The 25209-nt window shown below is 39.0% G+C and overlaps 1 protein-coding gene across 12 annotated transcripts in view; it reads right to left on the reverse strand.

Moving 5' to 3' along the window:
• The window catches only part of LOC117430313 (RIMS-binding protein 2-like), a 93422-nt gene that overhangs the window by 58464 nt on the left and 9749 nt on the right, over positions 1–25209 (reverse strand). Inside the window, exon 1 of one of the 12 annotated variants that reach the window (XM_059001536.1) lies at positions 18231–19621. The exons of the other annotated variants lie outside the window; for them this stretch is intronic. Within the exon in view, the coding sequence (XP_058857519.1) occupies positions 18231–18485 (255 nt within the window). The 5' untranslated portion in view covers positions 18486–19621. Of the gene's footprint in view, positions 1–18230; positions 19622–25209 lie in introns of those variants that run through there. 12 annotated transcript variants of the gene reach the window in all.

A 25209-nucleotide genomic window follows, 5' to 3' on the forward strand; every position in this document is an offset into this window, starting at 1 on the left:
TACCATTAGGACTTCTTCAGCTCTACTGTACAGCACAAAGCAGCCCCCATAGACAAATTCTGTTGTGCCCTTTCTATTAGTAATAGGGGGAATGGTTGAATACATAAATAAGTCAGTTAAATATGGAAAAATAAGAAATGAGGCATTACAATTTGTTAAATCAAATTGTAAATCAGATTTCACAAAATGTTCATTTGGAAGATCACTGTATCATTAAAACACTGCAGAAAATGCTGCACAAATTATCTGGGATTTGAAAGAATATTTTAGCCAGATGGGGGTGTGATTAAGTAGAAAATTAGTGCCAATACAGTTTAATGTACATAACAGTATATTAGCATACACATAAGCCTTAAGTCTTATCTACAATTCTTGAATGGTTTTCTTTTTTCATTACTTTGCATGTGGTGAAACATGCAGTACTTGATAATGTATTTATAACAGCCAAAGGAATATAAAGTAAATGCAACTTATTTATTTTCTAATTTCACAAATGTGGATTAAGATAAAAAATAAAAAAATAAAAAATAAAAAATAAAAGCAGCACAACCCCTACAGCCACCCTCCTCCCCAAACAAATTAAACAGACACAGCCATTCCAGATACTCAAAAAAGTGATTTACTGCATCGACTGGCAGCTTGATGGCTCGTAGAGAAACTACAATAGATGATTAAGTGCAAGAGAAGAGAACCGGCACTCCAGAGCTGTGGGTTTGAGCCCTGGTAAGGGATTTAAATGACTCTCTGAATCTCAGTCATGCTTGACATCCACAGAGCTGGAGAGAGAGGGTGGAGGGAGGAAAACTGGAAGTGGATATTCAAATTTATAAAGGGGCATTCCAGGCTACCCTAACCTAGGAGAGTCACTCAATTGTGCCATACAGAAGCACATGTGGTTGAGGCTTACCAAAATAAGACTGGTGCTGGCTGCATCCTACTTGCAAAATGTAATTTCAGAAATGTATGAGTTGTAGCCCAAAGATGCAGTACTTTGAAACTGCCAAAACAAATCCTCTAGCAATTACTTTTTCCATATCGTTCTTTAAAATCAGACCCCTATTACTTATGTCTTCAGATACTGTAGCCTTACAAGGTGATTACCTGTAATCAATCTGCAATTACAACTACTGTCGGTTCGATGGTGCCATTAGTTCAGCCTTGTGTAGCTTCTTCTGGCAACCCTGTGTCTTGCAGGTAACATGTATACTGTGCAGAAATATCAAGGGGGGCCATGTGACATGTCATGCAGTTACATGGGTTGTGCTCCACTTTTGCGATTGTTGTAATAAAATCTTATGCTATTGGCTTATTTATTTTAAGGAGACCTCGCTGCCTTGCATCACTGATTTAGTCTTACAGGGTGATTGGATTGTACAGTGTGATGCAATCGTTTCTCCTTCCCCAAATGAAGTCACTGAAATTCGGTAACATCTACTCAAGGTTCTCAAGTGGAATGAAAGATCTTATGGACACAAAGGGCAAGAGACTAGATATATAAATTAAGCTTGAATCCTATTAAGGCACTTCACGGAAAGCTTTATTTTACGCTAATTGTCATCTATTTTCCAGCCAAGCTACCTTCGATACATCTAATGAATCTTCATAAAAAACAAACCTCCATTGATCACTGTCACCAAAAGACTGACATGCAATAAGTGGCCATTTCCCTAAAGGGAGGTTTGAAATACTAATTTCAACTCATCACCATCTCATCCCTCAGTATAACTACAGTATTACAGTGGCAACAATAGGCTACATGCAGTAGCTGTTTAACTATGTTTTGGCTTAACATATTAGTACAGTAAGTGCGAAAGCCCTTGTAATGCTATTGTGACTTATTTATGCCAAGCACTACTCAATTGTAAGCAAAGTAATCATACAATACAATGCTGGAAATTGGAAGGAATCAAAAGTGTTGTACTGGACAGTCAATTATGAGCCACAGTGAAATATTACGGGGGTTCAAATAAAAAAAAAAAAGTGGTGAGCTGGGGTATGGACCTATTTTTTTAAAATTGTTTTCTATATAAAGTCCAGTGGGTAAACAAAGGAGGTGGGAGACTTGCATCCATTATATAACGATTACTGTAGTTTAAAATCACTGGGCCTACTCTACATGTACAGAGTCTTCTAACACGAATAACAGATTATTGACGGATGTGGTGCAAGCTATCAATCGCAGTTTGGTGCATTTTGAATTTTGATAATCATGACTTCCAAAAAGCTCAGGCTAAAACAGCTTGTGATCATGACACACTAATACACATTTGTGTGTGTGTGTGTGTGGGGGGGGGGGGGTTAGGTGGGGGCCACAAGCTTTAGCATTCTACTTGCTTAGATTTTGACAAAGATGGCATTTCTAATTACTGCAAGAAATACATATCGTACACGTACAGTGGCAGAACAGGCAAGACTTCGTGAAATCAACAATCATTCTTTTGCCAGTTTATATGTAGGAAAGTATTTTAATTCTAAACATCTCACACGAGTGATTTGTTAATTACGCAGGACATTTATTTTTTTACAGAAGCTACAGACAACTTCACTCTCCCCTGAAACCTAAGTGCTACTATGGGAGCCACAGAGGCCTGTTCCTGCACAGCACTGTTTTACCTAATGAATAGCACGGACATTAAAAAATAATTTATTCAATGGTGCTGCTGTAATAGCATTTTAGATGTTACAGTATAATAATTACAAAATGGAAAAGGGAAGCCATTGTGTGCTGTGCAGAGGGAGCTGGCAGTAAAATGGCAAAGAGTGGGCATCAGCTCTTCATAAAACCTGGGATTCTCAGTGTTTAAATATTAATTGGAGAGGGACTCCCAGCTCCCTCACTCAGCTCAGTGAACATGGACATGATTAGTCTAAATTAACTTTTAACTGGGATAATGAAACTTAGACTGCTTCTCAGAGGGGAAAACACACACACACACACACACACACACACACACACACACAGAGAGCACACTATCCTCATTAACTCTGCAATATCCGTGCCTATTTTTATGGTCACATTAATTCAACCAATTTACTTGTGGGTTCAAACATCAGCAGACAATTTTAACAATGTGCATTCACGACAGTGGGTCTATTATAAGGATATAAAATAATGGCATATCTTAATTCCCCCTCATTTTTTCGAAAACCTTATTTCACTATATTCCTATTGTGTGTTAATAAGTGGGTCTATACAGCACCCCCGGGGAAAGAGTTAAAAAGTGGTGGTATTTAGATCCGCCATTGTTAAGATCATTACAAAAAAAACTCTAATATGGTGTTCTAGTGAGAAATTATCATGAATTTAATTGATCAAGTACGCACTTTTATGTGAAAGTAGATAACCCATTCGACAAATGTCTTTTTAATATATTTGCTGAAACGTCTGTCTGCCTTACTATACTGCAGTGTTACTGAAGATCTTATGAATAGCTTGGTGGCACTCCAAGCTGTAACTCTTAACCCCAGGGTGCAGAGCCTTCTCAAATGACTATAACTTGCTAAAAGAGCCATTGACCGTGAACACCTACCAGTTAAATAAAACCCTGCTAATCTCTTCAAGCTTTATGCCCCTGGATATTGTCCAGGGCTGGCAGTAAGTTACCCTAAAACAAAATGCTGACACAATCTAAACTTGGTCATTTCTTACATTTCTATTTCTGGAGCTGCCAGAAAGAGTAACATTGTAATAAAAATGTACAAAAAGAATGTTTTTGTTTTTAAATAAAATAAATTAAAATGATATGATTGCTTTGCTATATCTGACTAATTATCAAGCTGGAGCAACATTGTGACAATATGTTTGTTTGGAGTAAAAGATTGCACAGCTGATGACCTTTTGCATTTGTATTCCCTTGGGGACAATGCTGGTCTGTTATTATGGGAACGCCAGCAATCCAAAAGCAGCTATGCAGACTCCACAGGGACTCTAGATCAAGGTAAAAGGCATAAATACCTCCTGATTACAAACAAGTCAACCCTGAGGCTTAGGGCCACCGTGTTTTTTATACCATTTTTAGATTTTTTTTACCAAAACGTAGATCTCAACACAAAAGCATTTTCCAATCACATTTTTACAGCCTTATAAGGTCTCGGAGTGCCCATCTCATTCACTTACACCAGGATCTCAAACTGCAAGCCGTATCTCAATTTTGTTTTTTTAATCGTGTTATTTATTGAACCTACTCTGTGCAGTTCATCTTACTAAATCAAAAGGACAAGGTGGGTATCCTAACCACAAGGTCATGATGTTGGACACACAAATACATGTATTTTGTTTATGAATTAAATGCAGTTCAGTTTGTCTTCAGAAAGTCAAAAAATAGCCAAGCTAATGTCCCTGTCTTTGCTGTGATTGTGTGGATTTCTCTTCTGCCCACATTAAAGATTATTTCTATTCTTCAGGCTCCCTTTTGCAGCTTTTTCATCAGTGTTGTTTTCAATCGACCCTGAACACTTTGGGGGAAAGCCCTTAGCTCTGCCAGTCCGGCATGAGACTGGGAAACTAGGATTTCACCCCCATTAGCCACCAACGGTCTGATTTATTAAACAGCACAACATGAAAAACAAATGGCATTGCTTTCAATACAAAAGGAAATCGCATGAAAAGGTCATATATTGAGTACATGTCTACTCTTTGAACAAAAAAAATAATTAATTAAATAAATAAGCGCCGCCCAACTCCTGCCTCAGAAAATAATGAGAAAATAAATGACCTCTCTGAACTCCATTCTGTTTTCACAGAAATGGAATCCGGACCGACTCAAGCATGGAATACTCTTCAAATTAAAAAAAAATAAATACATTAATTAAACATTGCAGGGAAGCTCAGCTGTTGTGATTTCCAGTGGAGTGACACAAGACACAATTATATACACACACACACACACACACACACACACACACACACACACACAAGATCAGCATTACCAGATTCATTTCATAACCAACTATATAGCTACAGCAGTAATTATATTTAACATAAATGTATTTTAATATGGGATTGTTCAAATTACTTTTCTAATATGGAATATATTAAAAAGCAACACAGAATACAATCCAAATCACAAATACAAAGCAGAATTACAGGACATTCCTTAGCAAGGCAAGGTAGACAAATCTATAAAGGCAGCAGTGTGGAGTAGTGGTTAGGGCTCTGGACCCTTGACCAGAGGGTTGTTGGTTCAATCCCAGGTTGGGGACACTGCTGCCGTACCCTTGAGCAAGGTACTTTACCTAGATTGCTCCAGTAAAACCAAACTGTATAAATGGGTAACTGTATGTAAAAATAATATGATATCTTGTAACAATTGTAAGTCGCCCTGGATAAGGGTGTCTGCTAAGAAAAATAATAAAAAATAATAATAATAATAATAATAATAATAATAATAATAATAATAATAATAATAATAATAATAATAATAATAAAGCTTAACAGTAATTACAAAATTAAATTAGCAATGATTTTTGCCTCTATTTATTGCCTTAATCAAACCTTTTTTTCCTTAAAGTCAGGGCACAATTCAATATTTGCACTATTAGAGAACCAGTTAATCTGTTTTAAAGTCCCAAATGAAGCATCCTGGATACATTAGTTTGTAAAAAAAACCCCAAAAAACACAACAACACATGAATTCAAATTAAAATGTCTGTATTAGTGTTTGTCAAGATTACAGAGGGCAATACACTTATCACAGCGCAGCAATGCCCCTCAATCAGCATTACAAACTAGTAAGAAGAAAACCAAACTGATCTATTACTCCACTGTGGCCAACATGAGCTGCCTCACAATCCATCCCACCTCACCCAACGGGTGATTGCTTCACCATCACCAATTATTTTACTCGCCAATAGATATTACTGACAAACTAATTTTCTTAAGAAAAAGGATCACATACATAATGAGAGTCGCTTATAGTTTATCTAGACAGTGCCAGATATCTGAATGGAGCAACATCACCGAACTGTCCGCGTGAACAGATGTGAACGGAGCTTTCATTACAGCAAGTCAAAATTAAAAAGCTGGTACTGTATTTGTGAGGATTGATTTTAAAATGTGATTCACAGTTGATGCTGTTGCGTAGCAGCGGGCATCTACCGTCCGAAAGAATTCTGCTAGAGCTGGATGACGGTACTGAATTTTTTTTTTTTTTTTTTAAATATATAAGTAAATGTCTGAAACGTAAAGGAAGCAGAGATCATATTTTGGGAGGCTAGGAGGATTAACAGTGACCTTTTTGGATGAACTTTACACCCCCGCCACAAAATGCCAGTGCATTCTGCATAATCCGATGTAAAATTACTCTATGGCACTGTATAGTAGATTAAACAGATTATTCCTAAAAGTATTCCCATGTTTTTATATACAGACTTGGGGCGCTTTTTTATTGCTGAAATTCCATATGATATCCCAAGGCGCTGCTGTTAATGGAATACTGTACCAAGGGCTGAACAGAAAAGAGGCATTGTTATTTATCAAGGGATAGAGTATGTGCACAATGTCGATAATGCTCACACACTCAACCACCCAGAAAAATCATTGCAATATTTCTTGCATGCAGCCAGTTTACTGTGTAGACTTTATCGTGTGGTTTTAAAAGGTGTAGCATTAAACAAGAGTTTTAAAAGGATTGTGAATGTTGTATAATTAGTTATGGCTATGAAGCACTCCATTGCCAGTCATTTGAAAAGTTGGCTAAACTAGATGTTTTCACACTTCACTGCTTAACCTAGTGTAGTCATTCACAGTTCATTAAGGTATGATCTGCAAAACTGGCTGAACAAATGACGTTTAATGTGAAACTTAATACAATAACTGCTGGAGTGTCATGATCTAGATAGAACAAGTTCTGCTACAGTAGCTATACAATTACAAACACATGGGGGGGAAAGAAAGAGGATTCTACCACACAGTTTAAAAAAAGAAAAATATTTCAATCACATTACAGAACAGCTTATCAAAACAGTTATTCATGTATCACTTTTTCAGCATTTCTTTCCCGGGGAATGGAAAGGATCTGACAAGTCACACTAAATACTTTTCGACTGAGACAACAGGAGAACAGCAGCTCAATCACCGATTGTGTGTCAAGTCACTAATGTCTCTCTGACACCATAGGCCAGAGACACTGATTTCCTGCTCTGTGTCAGGGTGACAATTGCTGCAATCCAGTTCAAAGAGTGGTGATTGAAAACATGATTTCCATTACACGAGAGTAGATGTTAAAACTTCATGCTGATTTGAACTCGGCTCTCGCCAAGATAAGCACCAACTAAGACGTAGCTTTACAGTAAACTAATGTGATCCATATGCGTCTCCATCCATTTACGTTTCCTTCCATATGATGATGTAGATATCCTTCTGTCTGGTGTTAATGGCTGAAGTGTAATGCTGGCTCCAGGGATTAGCTTATTTTGCCTCCCTGGCGCATCAGCACACACAACGGCTGCGATGCTGGCTCCGGGGATCAACCAAAGTGCGGCCTCCCCAGCGCATCAGCATGACAACCGTCTGGATTGAGCTAAGTAGGGTACATCTCTGGGGTTTTCAAGTGGGCACCTTCCATCCTCAGTGTTTCGTCGACTAGCCCACGACACCTCAAGAGGGCTCGACGGTGATTCTGGCGTCCCAGCATCACCCCCCTCCGTCCCCCACTCAACTCAGCCCAGCTTACTTACCTGTCCCCAGCCAGAATCTTTCCGTCTCAACCACAGCCAGTTGCTGCTCCTCTCTGCTGCTTCAGATAAGTTCTTCACTGTGCGACGCAACTCTTGGCCACTGAATCCGACGTCTCTGAGAAACCGGGTTGTAGAGTGTGCCACAAATCCTCGACAACCCACTTCCACTGGGTAAACCCGAACTCTCCATCCTCGCTGTTCCGCTTCAGTGGCTAGTTGAGCATACCGCAGTTTCTTCCTCTCATACGCCTCATCTACAGCGTCCTCCCATGGCACTGTTAACTCTACCAGGTGAACAAGGCGTGCTGATCCAGACCACAAGACAATATCTGGTCGAAGGTTAGTGGTGGCAATCTCAGGTGGAAAAATAAGCCGTTGACCAACATCTGCCAGCATATTCCAGTCTCTAGCAGCTTCCAGTTGTCCTGGGCGAGGATTGGTTTTAACACCTTTTCTTGGTGGTTGCTCTCCTGGGCGGAGGAATGTTGTCTTTTGTGTGTAATGTTTTGATGGAACAGGTGGCAACTTATTGGTCATGTTACGCTTGTCTTCCAATGCTAAGGCCAAACATCGCAGCACTTGGTCATGGCGCCAAGTAAACCGTCCTTGGCTAAGAGCCACCTTACATCCTGTCAAAATGTGCCTTAATGTTGCAGGTGATGAACACAAAGGACATGAGGGATCCTCTCCTACCCAGAGGTTTAGGTTCTGTGGTGATGGGAGAACATCATATGTTGACCTGATGAGGAAACTGATCCTGCTCTGTTCCATTGACCATAGGTCTTGCCAGCCAATCTTGCGTTGTTCCACACTCTCCCATCTCATCCATTCTCCCTGTTTGGCCTGGGAAATGGCCTTTATACACCTCATCCTCTCCTCCTGCTTTTGCACCTCGTTGACTACCAGCTTCCTTCTTTGAGCTGGGGCCGCCTTGTGCCATGTAGGAGGAGTTGAACTGAAACCAAGACCCCCTCTTCCATGCTGAACTTGCCCCATGATATCACCAATTCGAAGGGCAGCCTTTGCATCTTCCACAGCTTTCTTTGCCGCCCACTTTCTTCCAGTTTTCAACACAGGTGCTGCCTCCCTTACGCATATATCGCGTGACTCTACTAATGTCATTTCCAGTCTGACCTTGGCGCACTTAAACTCCTCGGTTAGAGCAGAGACTGGTAGCTGCAGTATTCCTTTACCATAAAGTCCCACTCTGCTGAGGCAGCGTGGAACTCCCAACCATTTCCTGATGTATGAACTGATTAAAGCTTCCAGCTTCTCTACTGTTGTCAAAGAAACCTCGTACACAGTCAGTGGCCACAGCAACCTCGGCAGTAGACCAAACTGAAAGCACCAGAGTTTTAGTTTACCTGGTAGAGCGCAGCTGTCTATGCTCTTCAACCCTTCCACTGCTTGTTGTCTAACTTCTCCCACACGAACTGTGTCCTTTAGATCCCCGTCGTACCATCTCCCAAGACTCTTCACTGGCTTCTCAGATACTGTTGGTATTGCCTCACCATTAATGAAGAATGTTTTATCTACTACTTTGCCTTTAATTATAGAGATGCTCCTTGATTTAGTGGGCTTGAATTGCATTCGTGCCCATTCAATGTTATTGGTTAATTTGCCCAATAATCGATTAGTGCAGGCTACTGTTGTAGTCATGGTTGTCATGTCATCCATGTATGCTCGAATTGGTGGTAGTCGCATTCCAGAAGCCAAGCGCTCTCCTCCTACTACCCATTTTGATGCCCTAATGATTACTTCCATTGCCATGGTAAAAGCCAGTGGAGAAATGGTGCATCCTGCCATTATTCCAACCTCTAGGCATTGCCATGTAGTGCTGAATTCTGAAGTTGAAAAACTGAATTGCAAATCTCCAAAATAGGCTTTCACTAAATTTGTTATTGTCATCGGTACACTGAAAAAATCAAATGCTGCCCAAAGTAGTTCATGTGGCACTGAACCATATGCATTAGCCAAATCCAGGAATGTCACATGGAGCTCCTTCCTCTCCTTTTTAGCTGATTGAATTTGTTGCCAGATCACATTGATGTGTTCTAAGCAACCTGGGAAACCTGGAATGCCCGCTTTTTGTATTGAAGTGTCAATGAAGCAGTTCTTTAATAGGTAAGCTGACAATCTCTGAGCAATAATGCTGAAGAAAATCTTGCCTTCTACATTTAATAGGGAAATGGGACGAAACTGACTGATGCTTGTAGAATCTTTTTCTTTAGGTATAAAGACTCCACCTGCTCGGCGCCATGCTCTTGGTACAACCTGTTTTTCCCATGCCACTTTCATCAATTTCCACAGAATTCGTAGAACTCCTGAAGCACTCTTGTACACTCTGTACGGAACTCCATTAGGCCCTGGAGATGATGAAGCCCTTGCTTTTTTCACAGCTTGCTCTATTTCTTTCCACTTAGGTGCACAGTCCTCCATTTGGTATTCTGGTGGATTGATAGGTGGGATGTCTGACGGAATTGACATAGGCTCCTGCCTTTTTGAATCTGTATGTGTTTCCTCCAAATATCTCTCCAGCTCAACCTTAGATGCTTTTAGTGTGCCATTCTTCTCACTGGTGAATAACTTCTTTACAAATTTGAATGGGTCTTTATAAAAGTTAGCTCTCGCACGCTCCTTCTTTTTGTAGCGTTTCCGTAGGCGCTCAGCTCTGCGCAATGTTGCAAGCTTATCTTTTATGACCCTTTGTAAGAGATTGAGTCCCTCCTTCAAACACATGGGGGGGAAAGAAAGAGGATTCTACCACACAGTTTAAAAAAAGAAAAATATTTCAATCACATTACAGAACAGCTTATCAAAACAGTTATTCATGTATCACTTTTTCAGCATTTCTTTCCCGGGGAATGGAAAGGATCTGACAAGTCACACTAAATACTTTTCGACTGAGACAACAGGAGAACAGCAGCTCAATCACCGATTGTGTGTCAAGTCACTAATGTCTCTCTGACACCATAGGCCAGAGACACTGATTTCCTGCTCTGTGTCAGGGTGACAATTGCTGCAATCCAGTTCAAAGAGTGGTGATTGAAAACAAAGCAACATGTTCATTTCACATGTTATTGAACCTTCCATCCACTCTGTCATGCAGCTTGTAGGTTAAATTCAGTTATGTGTCCCCAGTGTCATTTTCAGTTTTTTATTCTACCACTGTTTGGCATTCTGTGCAGTCTACTTCAAGAGATACTGAATCACTTTTAGCTACAGTACAACCACGCAAGCTTTCTCCTTGCATTGAAACCGGCTTACCTTCATGTCACTCCGCGAGCCAAAAAGGCATGCTCTTGCTACTGCTTGCAGCATCAGGTGGTTATAAATCTTCAAGCCCAATGGAATCGCCTTTTTTCACAATGGTGTTTTCATTACATGTCCACTGTTTTACAGAAAATGTCCAGCGGATATTCAAAATTAGTTTAATATGAGACAACAACTTTCCTAAATATCTTTCAAACTATAGGGGCGACCCTACCTTCAAAACGAAAGGTGGTGTGCTACAAATCAGATCAGAACTGTGTAATGCTGAATCAGTGTATATGGAGAGTGTTACTGGCTGTAATAGGACAGAGCATACCAAATGCAGCTGGATGTTGGGTCCCCTGGATGAAATGCTTATTTCTGCCCCCTTCGGGATATAAATAAAGAAGAACTGCCTTCACGTGATGTGAAGGATGGTGGGATAGCTACAGGGAGTTCACTGTAAGCCTGCAGAGTGATGACGAGATGAAAAAAGGGCAACTTAAAAAAATGTGAAGGGGTGGAAAAGACCTCAGAAGTCAACACAATGTGAAAGAATGGTATGCAAACAGATTCCTTTGACCTAACGTAGTACCAAATATCAGGTTTTAAAATATAATAAATTGTGGTTTGTTTGATTTTTTTTTTGAAAATGCACATTTGAGACCTATAAACGAATGGAAGTGCATAACAGGTATGATTTATATAATTATTTTGTTAGCAACAGTCAGTTAAACAGCACTGGCTGGCAGCCAATTTATATATGCATGTGGACAGCAATTACAGAATGTACTATCTTCTGGTTATTTAAAGTAAATCGACAGTTACAGTACTATGCAAAACCACATTAGCACAGCACTTTCAATTAGTGCCCACAGTACAGCAGCGTTGGCTCGGTTTGTACACAACGGACAAGCCTTTTGCCACCATGCTGCCTTCATTCAATTCTCTCGTCGTCTAAATTCAGGGGACACCATTTACATTTTCAGAATATTTATTTGCTCATCTGTTTAATATATCGTGTGTGTTCTAGATTCTCTATTGTTTTCTATGCTTAGATCATCATTTACCATGCTTACTCCCTACACAAACAAAAAACAAAATCATTTTTTCAACTACTTCTAAAATCTGAATTTCTGAAGCAATTTTCAGCCCATCTCAAACTGCGACTTTGGATATGGATATTCCTTTTACTAACTAACAGTTGCCACAGATGCTGAGGGGAGCAGAAAATACCGTAGTCTGACAAAAGCCTTCCTTCTGAGCAGCATCAAAGGCAGATAAACCATTGTATGGTATTTATAGTAAAGTGTCCCCAGACGGATTTAAATGAAAGGAAATAAGGCAAACAATCAAAAATCTATATTTTACACAAAAACAACAGACGCTCAGGGAGTTTTCAAATGAAAACAAGTTGAGTGCTGGTAATGGTTATGCTTGGCTGGGAGTCTCTCAGTTGGGGTCCTCCCCTTTAATTTAGGAGTAGGATACCACAGATCAGAAAAGGTGATTCATGCTGCTGTTAATAATGAGCTCCTGTGGACCCTGCCCAGTAGAGCAGCTCAAACCAGTCTACAATACAGACAGAAGGATGCAGCTTGCTGTTTCTTCCCTTCTAGTCCGGATGGTCCTGCAAATCAACATGTTGCAGTGTTGCAGCTAGACAGCAAGGGGGTCTGTTGTTTTCTGTGGTTTCAATCGACAATTACTGTATTACTTGATGTTGCTGTATTAGAGTATTTCAAATTCCAGGAGAGGAATTTTTATGGTTTAAATGGGGGTATTTTTTACTCTTAGGATCATTCAAATCCAATAGGAATTAAATAAAAAACTGATATCCATACTGGCAGAAAAATCATTAAAAAAAAAAAGAAGAAAATGTGTCGTTTTTTAGCATGTGTAGAAATTACACTAAAACCCAAAGAAGCAGAATTACACATATGCAAGATGAAGAAATGAAAATGCATTGCTAGTAACCATAGTGTGTAGGCTAATAGAAAAATAAAGCTTTTGTACCAAAATGATAAATAGTACAGCCTTGAGAAGCTTTTGCACATAATGATCTATTATTCATTAGGAAATAATCAATGAACCTCATTACAAAAGTAATTTAGCGTGTTCAACATAAAGTGATCGTTTCTTTCACTAAATCCTTCGGTTTTACTATTATGAGCTATCTCTGAGGGTAAGAATTACAGTATATAGCGATTGATACATTTGCTGTTTATATCCTTGGAGACACTTAAGATCTAGCAATATAAAATGGTCTGTCAACAACAAAGAAAAAAAGAAATAAAGTACTAAACTAAAGAGGGTTGATCCAGTTTGGAACAATATGGAGCCAGAGGCTTCCCAACTGTTAAAATACATCAAGGGTTGCTTTACTGTCAAGAGAGAGGGTCCCAAGGATGAAATGTTTTCTCACAGTTGCCATCAGTTACAAAAAAATAAATAATTGGCACTTTAAAAATCCTTTTGCAAATTAGGGGGTGGACATGTTGTCAGATCTTGTATCGTCCTTTAGGGGCTTAAAATGATAACTCTCAGACAAGCTGGCCAACCTCTCTCTCTGGCTCTGTCCACATACAGTCCAGTGATGCAAAAACAAGACAGACCCTCACGTCAATAACCTCATCTCCCCCAAACAGGGCAATTCAGAGAGGTGCTCCTTGTGGGCAGTCCCCTGTTTCTTAATTTATAATGTCAACTAGGCCTAAGGGGAAGCAGTGACAACTAGGCGACATCATCTTCATTATAAAAGGCTCATTGGGTTCAAATTGCATATAAAATCAGATGTATGCTAATCTACTTCCAGTGTTTTTTTTTATATGTCCTTCCCCCACTGGAAAGTGCTGCTACCAAACATGTTCCATCTTATAAAAAACAACTGTTTGTAGTATTAATGGATAATTATTAGTGCAGAAAAGATTTTTTAGAACCCAGAAAATCATACTGGATAAAATAGGGGTAAAGACATATCCTAGTGTGTAGAAATATAAATACAAAATCAGTAAATGCTTTAGCCATCTTGGGTTGCGCAAAATTCAAGCCCTAGCTAAAGACTGTAGACAGCACCATTTTAAAATCATCTCATTTACATCAGTGAAAAGTTCCAAGCTTGCAACAATAACCATTTTTTTTGGGGGGTGGGGGGATTCAACAATTTGTTTTTACAAAAGCTTTAATAAAAATCAGATGGAAGGTTGAGTGAAGGTATAAAGCCAAAGGGTCTAGCACATGTCTGAACACCCCCAAGCACAGCACCAAACAATCTACCATATACACTGCTTACACACAGAGGTCTACCTATACTCAGGGCTTCTGATTTTCTGTGTTTCTCCTTTAAGAATTCAGCTGATACCTATTAAGCCGTGTGTATCTCAATCACAACCGAGAAACATGTGAATAGTAAAATTGTAAAAATTATTATTTTTTATTTTTTCTGTGAAACAAAATGGGCTTTTAAATCGCAACTCTTGTTTTTTCATTTCAAAGCAGAAGTGACTCATCTTTATTAATGTAAATACAGTCACGCAGAACGATTGTAATAAAGTGTGTTCAGCATAAAATACTTTATTTTTCATTACAGCTTTAATAGAGACATGTAGCTTATTAACATGTTGCGATCTCGTTTGTAATTTCTGCTTTCCATTGAAAAATTAAGGCTTGGCCATTAAAAGCCCATTTAGTTGTTTCACAGAAAAAAGCTGTAAATTAAATCAAATGTACTAATAGTATTAACATGTTCCTCAGTTGTGATTGAGATACACAAATAGCTTAACAGGTAGCAATTTAATTCTTAAAGGAGAGTATAAACTAAATAAGCCATACCTATACTATACAGTAGTTACTTTAAGCCAATACATGAAGGTGCACAGTACCAAATCTTAACAGACATATTCAGTATCAGGGTTCAAGTACATAACTATTTTACATAGAATCAATCAATGGACAATTAGGATTTATACAAAGCTAGACAGGCCAAACAAACACATTCAAAATCTCACTATCTTTTCCAATTAAAAGGAATTAAGGTTGATCAATGCCAGGTTACTACTTTATAGTTCAACTCATTCTAACAGGTTGGCCTTAAAGGATAAGCGGTTAAAAGCAAACTTCCTTTGGACAAATTGCTGTGGTTAATGTAACCGAAACATAGCCACACTGCCATTTAAGTGCTTTATGTTAAAGATAAATAAATAAATCACCTGGGGAAGAATATGGGATAATTATTAATAAATAAAGCCTGAAAAATGCCACCACAGTAAAATAGCAGTGTTTAAAATATCCTAGACGCATCTTGGAAGCACCTGCAAAATTCTGCCAATTATGCAACATGACATTGGTCATGTCAATCCTATAAAGCCTCAAATGGACCGAGACATGACTAATGGGCAAGTCAGGTCAATACATAGTGTAAAGTTCATACAGATAATCAAACAACGAGTGGATTAGGGTGCTGTTACCCTGTTTCTTCAGTAGGAGATTCATGCAATGCAGGCACCCCTGAATCAGGCATGACATTTGAAGGCAATGTAAAACTGGCCTGCCCAACAGCTAGGTATCAATCCATTCCGTTTTAATAAATGTGTGGAGCTTGAAGGTCACCAGCCAATGGCAACTACAATCTACATTCTTCACATTCAGTTTGAGGTCTGGAAGATGGATTGTCCCCCCATACAGTACATCTGGAGGCCTTCAAGCTTCTTGTAGACTCTGCTTCTCTCCTCTATGGTATTGCTGGAGTAGACGATGCAACTTAATCTACAGAGTACAATAGCTGACCATGAGGGAAAGGATGAACATCACATGGAGCTCATCTTATGGTTGTCTTGTGCAATTGGGAATAGGTGAGAGAACCATTGCCTGCGTGCTGTTCTTTATCAAGATTTACAGCAGCATGAACAATGTATCCGACAGGCCATGGGCCTACCATGTCATACAATCTCTTAAAATTCAGCACTTGTATAACCAATTAAAGCTTAAAATGGAGATGACGTTAAAATATGCATTGTAGCCTTCACTCACAGTAAAAAATTGAAATTTGCGCAATTTGCCCAATGGGCCCCAGTCAGAAAAATAAGGGTTGCCTACGCATGAATGATTTAATTATGTCTACTCCTACATGCAATGTTCACAACAGCAGCTTGCATACTCTAGCCATACCAGTATATTCAATATTGTGATAATCAGTTCTTGTAAGGATTGGGACTATACCGTAATTCTAAAAGAACGACAATCAGGATAACTGTCTATTGTGATATATTTATTTTTGTAAATGTTTACAAACTTGAGAAGATCAATGAAAAACCAACTACAGCCACGATAACCATTTTCAACAGACAGTGCGAAGAACGTATTCTTTTAAATGATCATCATTAAAAATACATCAACAATGCATTTTAAATGAATGAATTTAAAGCTGTCCATTTGCCTACCCTAACAGCTTCAAATGCAGTGTGATAAAGGGAGCAGTGCTGAAGCCAACAAAAGGATAGGAAACATATCAAAGTTGAAAGCTTTATTATAAAAGCAAAAAGCTAGCAACTAACTTATAGAAACACTCAAAAGAAAATGGACCTATTTGATCTTGGTAAACAGGCTGAATTTAAACAGTGAGCATCCTGAATAAGCACCTTCAAAAGAAAGGAGTTCAAACTGAAAAAAAACAAAACAAAAAAATAACCTTTGAACTGCATGTCAGCAGCCTCAGCACTGGGGCCCCATAACAGAATAAAGGGTCACTAATAAAACACAAATTATATTTAGAGGAGGAACAACTGTGCCTACAAAACACTAACCACAGAATGCGCAATATCCTGGCTGAGACGTGGACACTTATAAGCTTCCCCAGGTTTGATGAGATTTTTATAAGTGCAATATTGCTGGGATGCAAGAGGTCACTGCCAGGTCGGCGCTGAATCACTGTGTTCAAGTCAATGAAGCAGGCAGCCCGGCACAGCATCATTATAATTCCTTAGATGCCAGATATGAAGCAGCAGCTGGTCAACAAGGGCTCTTAAAAGACACAGGAAAGAACACTCCCAATTAGTCCTAGTTTTGAATAACTTTATTCGTATTCAAGGACATTCATTTTTTTCTTTAAACCGGCACCTCATTTTGGAATCCAATGACAGAATGACTGGGTGCATTGCACTGTTTCAAAGTGAGGCGCACTGCTACAAGAAGATGCGGAGCTTGATCTACAGAAAGTGATTCTCAGAATTCAGTTATTTAATTTAGTTTTAAAACACGCTTCTTTTAAATGTACTGTACTAATATATAGACCCTATTAGATAGATAGATAGATAGATAGATAGAGAGATAGAGAGATAGAGAGATAAAATACTCTATGAACACAGTGCTGAATTTATTCCACACTCTCGTGGGTTACTCCGAAATCCTAATATGCAGAATAACTACAGCACTCTCAGAACGTTCATGAGTATTCTCTATGTACATTTACATTACTTTGCGGTGATATAAACAAGTACATTTAGAATGGAAGGTACTTTTATTAAATGACCTCTCTCTCACCATTAAATTGAAAAACACCCGGGGGTGTCATTCTCCTGAAGTAGGAATCTGACTTGAATAGAAAACAGTACATACATGCAAATTACAGCGGTTGGGTCTTGACTACACTTGGACCACGTTTGTGATACAACAACGTAGTTGCAGCTCATGTAAAACATAAATGGCATTTAACAGCAACACAATGATTCATGTCTACAATCTTTGGTTAAAAATAGTATTATCCTTCACAAATGATCCATTATACAAAGTATAGGCTTATACTATAATATAAGAAAATATCACTAGCCATGGTGAAACAAAATACATTCCCTTAGAAATATGGGTTAAGGTTATTCAGACAAATGTAATAACTGTTAGTGCCAAGTGCCTGACAGTATTGCTATAACAGTGCATAGTGCCCTAAATAAAAGCCTTATGGAATAGGTGTACTTGACACATAAAATTCAATAACGTCGCCACCTCATCTATTATACTGCGAATTACCCCGTCTGTCCCCCAAAATATCAGAAAATACACTTACAGGTCCAGCTTTCAAAACACCACCATTGCTATTATTGTTACGAAATTCAAATTCTACAGGCTGCAGTTTTTTTTTTCTTCATTAAATCAACATTTAATGCTAACCATGCAAGATGAGGAGAATATCTATCAGCTAGAATCTTAGACACCTTTTACAAATGACCATAAAATAAAGAAATCAGTGCTAACTTTAATGATTCACAGGGATGTTTCCTGGACTGTTGAAGTAATTCTAGTCATCCTACCTTCCCAAATCCTGCCATTTCACAGCCATTCAGCCCCTCATACAGAGAGTGGTGCCGTTTGCCCAGTATAGAGGTTCGGAGTGCAGCAATGCCACTGCCTTGCGTTACAGCAGACATGACCAGTGATGTGTCCAGCGTCTTGGCATTTAATTCCTCTGCTTTATCCCTTTGTGGTGTCAAGGTTTCTCTTTCCACTTGGTTCTCCATCTCTCTATCTGCAGCAAATTGCTCCTTTCTTACACAGAGATCGTACATCACTTGCAGTCTCTGCTGGCTCACATCAATATAGCCGGCACATCGCTTTTCATGCGCACACTGGCACACTTTTATTAAATAAATTAAATACAGATCAGTGACGCAAGGCAGATTTCTGAAAAAGCGATTTGTCTGGATTCCAGTTTCTTAATGAAAAAAATTGGAGAATTTGAAATTTCCAAGGAATGCCTGCACAGTGGAAGGTACCTGAAATAAAAGCAGTTTGCCCCTCTGGTTCTTGAAGTGTCCTGTGTTTTTTTTTTGTGAGGATCAGTGCCAGCAATGCCAGTACAAGATTTAACAGCACCTAGGCAAGTTTGTCAGTTCCGATGACAAGAGACACATTATTGGGAGATTGATTGGGAATATCACCATGTCATCGAGTTCTGCAAAAATAAAGGCAAGCCACCAAAAAATCTGGTTTACCCTCACGAAGTCCAGCTTCTTCAGAGATTACATTATAAATCTGAGCATTTAAAAATAACTTCTGCACAACTAAAGGGATACGAATTTTTCATTTGAATTATGTTGCTGGCAAAACAAACAAATAAAGAAACTAACAAACAAACAGCACAGTGGCATCATTCACAGTCTTGTTTACGGAGGTTGTATGATGATGCATCTTTCACAGTTTCATCTGAAATGCAAAGCTTTAGAATCTAGAATAAAGAAGCTATTTTAAAAGGGTCTACAAGCACCCAGCTGGAATGAAAAAAAAAACAACACACACACGACGAGAAAAAGCCATTCACTGTTAAAAGCTTTTGCTTCTGTGTCTTCCGATAGCCGCCTTCAGCTGTGCTGATACACGGGCGCCTTCATGCCGTATGTGCCGTGTTCCCCACAGCAGGGTCCCTGTCACTCTGCCTCCAGGTCCTCTGAATCAGATGCAGGCCCCGGTTTTTTATTCACCCCTGCAACTCCCTCTCTGATGCTCATTCAGCAGGACTGCTTCATCAATCTCAAGCTGCAGTGGTGCATGCCGACATTGAAGGACTCAAATGAACTGCTCCTCAACCTCATCCCTGTTTCAGAGGCATCAAGACTGAAACGGGAGGGGGTCTGTACACCTATCAACCAAATGCAGCTTCAGAGAAATAGACCAATCGGACTGCAGAATGAGCCTGTTTCCATGGCAATGATGCTGGAATGGTGTGTTTGCTCTCTATTGATTGAAGGAGTGTAAGCACACTGCAATACAGAGAACAGCAGCGATTAACTGAGGTAAACAAATTATATCCTTTTAATTTTGCCATTGAAATTTGTGGATAACAATTCAATTATCAGTAGTATAAGTACCACTACCAGTATCTTATAATATGCTTAATACAGTATGTATTTTTTTTCCCCCCAGGCAAGTGAAAACAAGGCAGGTGGAATAAGTAAAATATCTCATTAGTAAAGATCAGAGACATAGGTTACAATGACCATAAAGTTAAGAGTGCACTCCAACTACAATAGTTGATTATTTCAAAGACATTTCATAATATAGCCTAGTTAATAAAGTCCAACTGAGAATTCTACACAATACTGTACCTTCTTGATAAGGTAGCCCATTTGTCTTTGCTACATTATTGCATTTTCAAATCACCAACATAAGACAGTGTAATACGGTGTGCAGATATATATATATATATATATATATATATATATATATATATATATATTCCTTTAATTCAATACAGAAGCAAATCTTTAGAGCTACAGACTATCTTGTTGCATCAGTTAATATGAATGATAACAATCTTTGCATTGGAGGGAGGCGGCACTGAAAAGTCAACCAGCGTTCTCATCAGAAGCAACAAAGAGACATTACTCATCAATTGTTAAAGCTGACGATAGTGGTATACAACCGCCTGCAGCTCCCAATGGCCCATTAGAGGAATTTGTATGCCAGTGCAGGCAGGGACACAGCCATTGTTAGTAGAATGTTGCAACACAAGATATTGCATTGCAGCTATCCAGTTTTCTTTCCCCCCCCCCCCCAGAAAATGTAATTGTGAATACATGTATAACCTTCTACTGCTGCAAGTAGTAGCAGTAATAGCAGATGCCTTTTTGGATCATCGAGGGACATGGCTGTAAATGGGTTCAACGACAGAGTTATTGTCTCTACAAAATCTTTTAGGAAGATAAACTGGACTGTAAACAACTTCTGTTTCTTAAAAGGCTGACATCAGAGAACTGTAATTTAGTGTACAATTACTGTTGCAGATTTACAATCATAGCTAATAACTATCAAGCGTTTTCTCTAAGGGGAAACTGCAAACTGAATCTAATCGAACACAGAACAATTTGACATTATCGAATGTGTAAATATATATTTTTAATCAAATAGTTAATGTTATGTTGTTAAACATCTAGTATAATTCTTTCTGTCTGCCTGCTGTTTGTTCAAACTCTATTAACAGACAATAAAAAAAAACAAAAAAAAAAACACATGACCGCAAAGCATACCGAGTAAATCATGGAAAGCCTGCCTGGTTTCCAAAGTAACCATGTAAACAGTGAGCACATGTCTGTGAAGCCTTCACTAGAGGTGAAAGTCTTGTTAGAGGTGCTATTAACGCCACATTCTAATTTAGAATCTATTCAATTACAGTGTAACCCTTCACCTTTTACAGCGTGCTAGCCTACAACACACTGGATTTCCAAGAAAAGTGTACGGTTGCATAACAAAGAGCTGCGCGGCGCTACTGTATCACTATGGGCTGCTTGGCTGGGCAGTGCTGCCAGTTAAGTGTCAGTTAGACAGGCACCACACACTTATGTTACCAGTGGAAATGGATTCCAGGTTTACAACCTCTAGAATCAGAAGCACACAATCACGCTCAAAACATGTAACAAATAAATCAAAATTACATTGTTAAAATGACAACTAGTATGGTGTATGGCACCTCATTAAAAAGTCTTTCAATTATTTATGTATCCCCCCCATCCCCCCAAAGATATCTTTGCTAACTAATGTGAGGCACCTTACAAAAGAATAAAGTGCATTATGAAAATTAAACTGGTTGATTATAAAGAAGCATCCGAACGCATGCTACAGTATATCCGAGTCACTGACAGAGCACGGGCTGCATTTAAGAACACCCGCAAGCCTTTAAAGTCTGCCACTCTCCTGTGTTTGTGATTCTGCCCTTACGCACCAAAATCTGCACCATTATCACAGAGAATGCAAACTGTACATGGGAAGCAGCAAGTGCATGCACTTCTAGCTAGGGCACCTGCATTAATAAAACATCTACCTTGCACTGCAGTACAAACAGCATGGAAGATAATAAATCTACAAGGTGCAAAACAGGCAAGATGCACATTGTCTGGGGAGAACATGCAGCTGCTTAGAATACCCGGCTATTGCTGGCATGTTGAATAACAATGGTGAATGACATTAACAGCGCGGAAGATAATGAGTTTGTTCAGCAGCAGCACAGCAGGGGGCATATCCATTAGGTCTTCTAAATCGTGTTTTTTAATAACTGTCCAAATGAAAATGGTTAGGGCACACACAGTTAAAATGTGTTCTCCCTTTACCTGTACAAAACGTGGCGTTTATAGCCAAGGGGCACCTGCTGAGAGGTGCGGAAATGGAGCATCTGTCATGTTACCAGTAGACGCTGCTGCCTGCCAATGCTCAGTGCAAGACATCTCAATCTTGCTGCTCCTAACAAGTCAATCATATGCACAGGTCTCACTAGTACTAGACCTCTTTTTGCTAACCAACCCCTCTCCCCCTTATTGATATTTTTTTTTTCTTTTTAATTTCACCTCATTGCAGTAATGACAGCTTGAAATGAACATGCAATTAGTGTCCCAGAAAGCAACCCTCAAAAGATGACTGCTTCTGTTCAGAGTATTCAGCCTAGATTTGACATGTAGCCTGACAATCAACTGTTTCCCTTCATGTTGCCTCTGTTGGCCAGTATAACATGGGAGTGCGGTTACACTCTTTGGCAACCAGATCTGTTTGCTTGAGATGCGAGGAAAGGTAACACAGCCTTCACTTACCTGCCTGTTATACTGTAATGCAAAAGGGAATGTTTCATATGAAGCAATAACACTGGATGACTTGTTACTATCAAAATGATTGATCAAAATAAAAGGCTTTAAAACTTAAAAGACAAAAGGGATATAATCCATGTTTGGTATGAGCAAAACAAATCTGAATTTTCTGCTACGGGCTATAAAAGCCTGCTATAAAATTCTGGGAATGTAAATGTTTAAATCAGAGAGACCATGCTAATAAGGAGCTCTTGTGCAACATATTGTACTGTGGTTTGGAGGATACACAATAGGCAGAATTATACAATTATCTTCCATTTATGGCTGTAAATGCAGTGAACCTCTACATGGCTTCAGATATTATTAAGACCAGAAATCTTGGAGATGTTGGATCTACGGTACAATAAGCTAGCTAGAAATTATATCCATGTACCATTCTTCATCTTTATATTAATTTACAATAATAGCAGCATTTACTGTACGCTGTAATTGGCTGTTGAGGTCACCCATGTCAAGGAAACTGTCTCAATGGCTCTCAACCTTCTACATTAACTACATCCGTCACAAACAGAAGAAAGGCTTTTGCAATAAGATCAGTCAGTCAAGGGCACATGTTACAGTAGTTTTACAGTAAATTGCTCCTCAATGGGAAAATGAATGGAATGCTCATCCTCTGAGGTGACATGCATTTTAGTGGAAATCATCTAATTTCTGAAAGTCACCGTTGAAACACTTTTGGAAGAAACTCTAATCCCCCCCCCCATATCAAGGACAGCTAGTAATTATGTTTTCACTAGCATATAGCATACATAGATTGTTACTGTATATAATTTTATTTTTACTTTTTTGCATTATGATTTTGCATTTGTGAAGTGCGAAAGGTTCAAAACCAATAATTTAATCCACAGCGTCACAGGCCCCTCGACGTTGACGTTTTTAAGTATTTTCATTTGGGGTTTGTGACTTCATACATTTGAGAGCAGAACCAAATTTCTACACCTATACCAAAACATTGTTAATAATTGGAGTCTGATTAAGTATCCCAGTGTACTGTGTACTGCAATCTATTGCAAGATGAGGTCATTCACATTATACAGAGAAGCAGTCATCAGTCTAAATGAATTCCAGTCAACTATAGGGATGTTTGTTTTCATGCCAAGCCGAAATTACTCAATGCATTAGTGGGCTGTGGATTCCACAAGGGAGTACTGCAGGAGGAGAATTTTAAACTTTCTCAAGGTCAAGTCCTGCTCCTTCCTCAGCTGAGGAGCTTTTTCCTTTTGAATAAGCTTAAAAAAAAAAAAAATCTGCTTTCTAGTCATGTTTTGTATTATGTTTTCAATACATAAAGAAGAAAAAATTAAAAAAAGACAAATTTGTTTTGACACAAAGTAATCTAATCTCTTTAAAAGACTGGCACTGTATTCTATCTTTCCTGTTTTAAAATCCATCTTATTTAGTTAGGAATTTCATGGAATTTCATGTATCTGAATCAGTCTGGACACGTTTGCTGAATAAAACATTTTTTAATAAATAGCAAACCACCGACGCAGCAACCACTGATTTTGTAACGGCACACTGAATATATCTACGGTCTGGATCAGAGGGAACAACTGATTTGTCATGCTCCAGCACTCAGAACAGACTGCTGCTGTACTTCTTACAAGCACAATAAGGGGTATGTTCCACTCCTTTAAACAGCGCTGTATCCAAATACCGTAATCCTTTAACTCCGATGATCCTACTGATGTTCTCCCACCAGGGTGATGTATTGATCTATATTAAACATCCTAAATACAAATGGATTTGTAAGTTTAAGGGCAGCGGTACAGGGTTCCCCTAAGAACCCATATCCACAGGGTAGCATTGTTCTCTGCTTGGTATTTTCTAACAGCCCCAAACCAGGTGACTACAGTAACAAGCAAATCACTCCTTACTGTGAATGAGCACATTCTCAATTACTGCCATCAGCCATATTTGGCATGGGGCTCAAATGTAGCTCTCTGCTTTTATGTAAAGAGTTTACATGCCAATGGGGTTCGGAAGAATAAATGGATTCAAGACGGTTTACATGCAGAATATACAGATGATTATGGAATCAATTCCTCAAATAGGTAGCTTGAATCCAATTAGAGCCCAAAGGGGTCCAACTGTGAAGCAAATGGAAAGCTTGCCCCCAGGATTTTTTTTTTTTTTAAAAGATCAAATGTTAGCAATTTTGCACTGGACCTGGGCAAACAGCTATATGTGGACCCCAATATGATAATTCTCTGATATTTCGGTGTATGAGCCACAATTTGACTCTATTGGTGACTTGCATTCTAAAACTATTCTGACATTAATTTTGCTGAACAAGCACTATAAATGTATGTGTTTTATGCGACTGGACAGCACAAATTTATGCAGATCTGACTGGCAGGAATTTTTTATCTACCTATGATTTCAATGAAGGCACGACTGACTGATTGCCTGAGTGAGTTCTTGTCCCCTTCCTCTTTGTACCTGCTCTTTCCAACCTGCAGTCAGCTTATTACAGGTGGCATCACACTGCCCTCTGCAGCCTCTGCCAAGATCACGACTGACAGAGGTTACCCATTCAGCCTCATTCCAGTACCAATCAGAGCAGTAGACTCTGAATGCAGAGGAATGCATTGGCACATCACATCTACAACACTATACCTACCCCACTCTTAGGTTATTTTTGTCTATTGTTATTAATGGG

The sequence above is a fragment of the Acipenser ruthenus genome, chromosome 26 (genome assembly GCF_902713425.1).
Source record: "Acipenser ruthenus chromosome 26, fAciRut3.2 maternal haplotype, whole genome shotgun sequence".
NCBI classification, from domain to species: Eukaryota; Metazoa; Chordata; class Actinopteri; order Acipenseriformes; family Acipenseridae; genus Acipenser; species Acipenser ruthenus.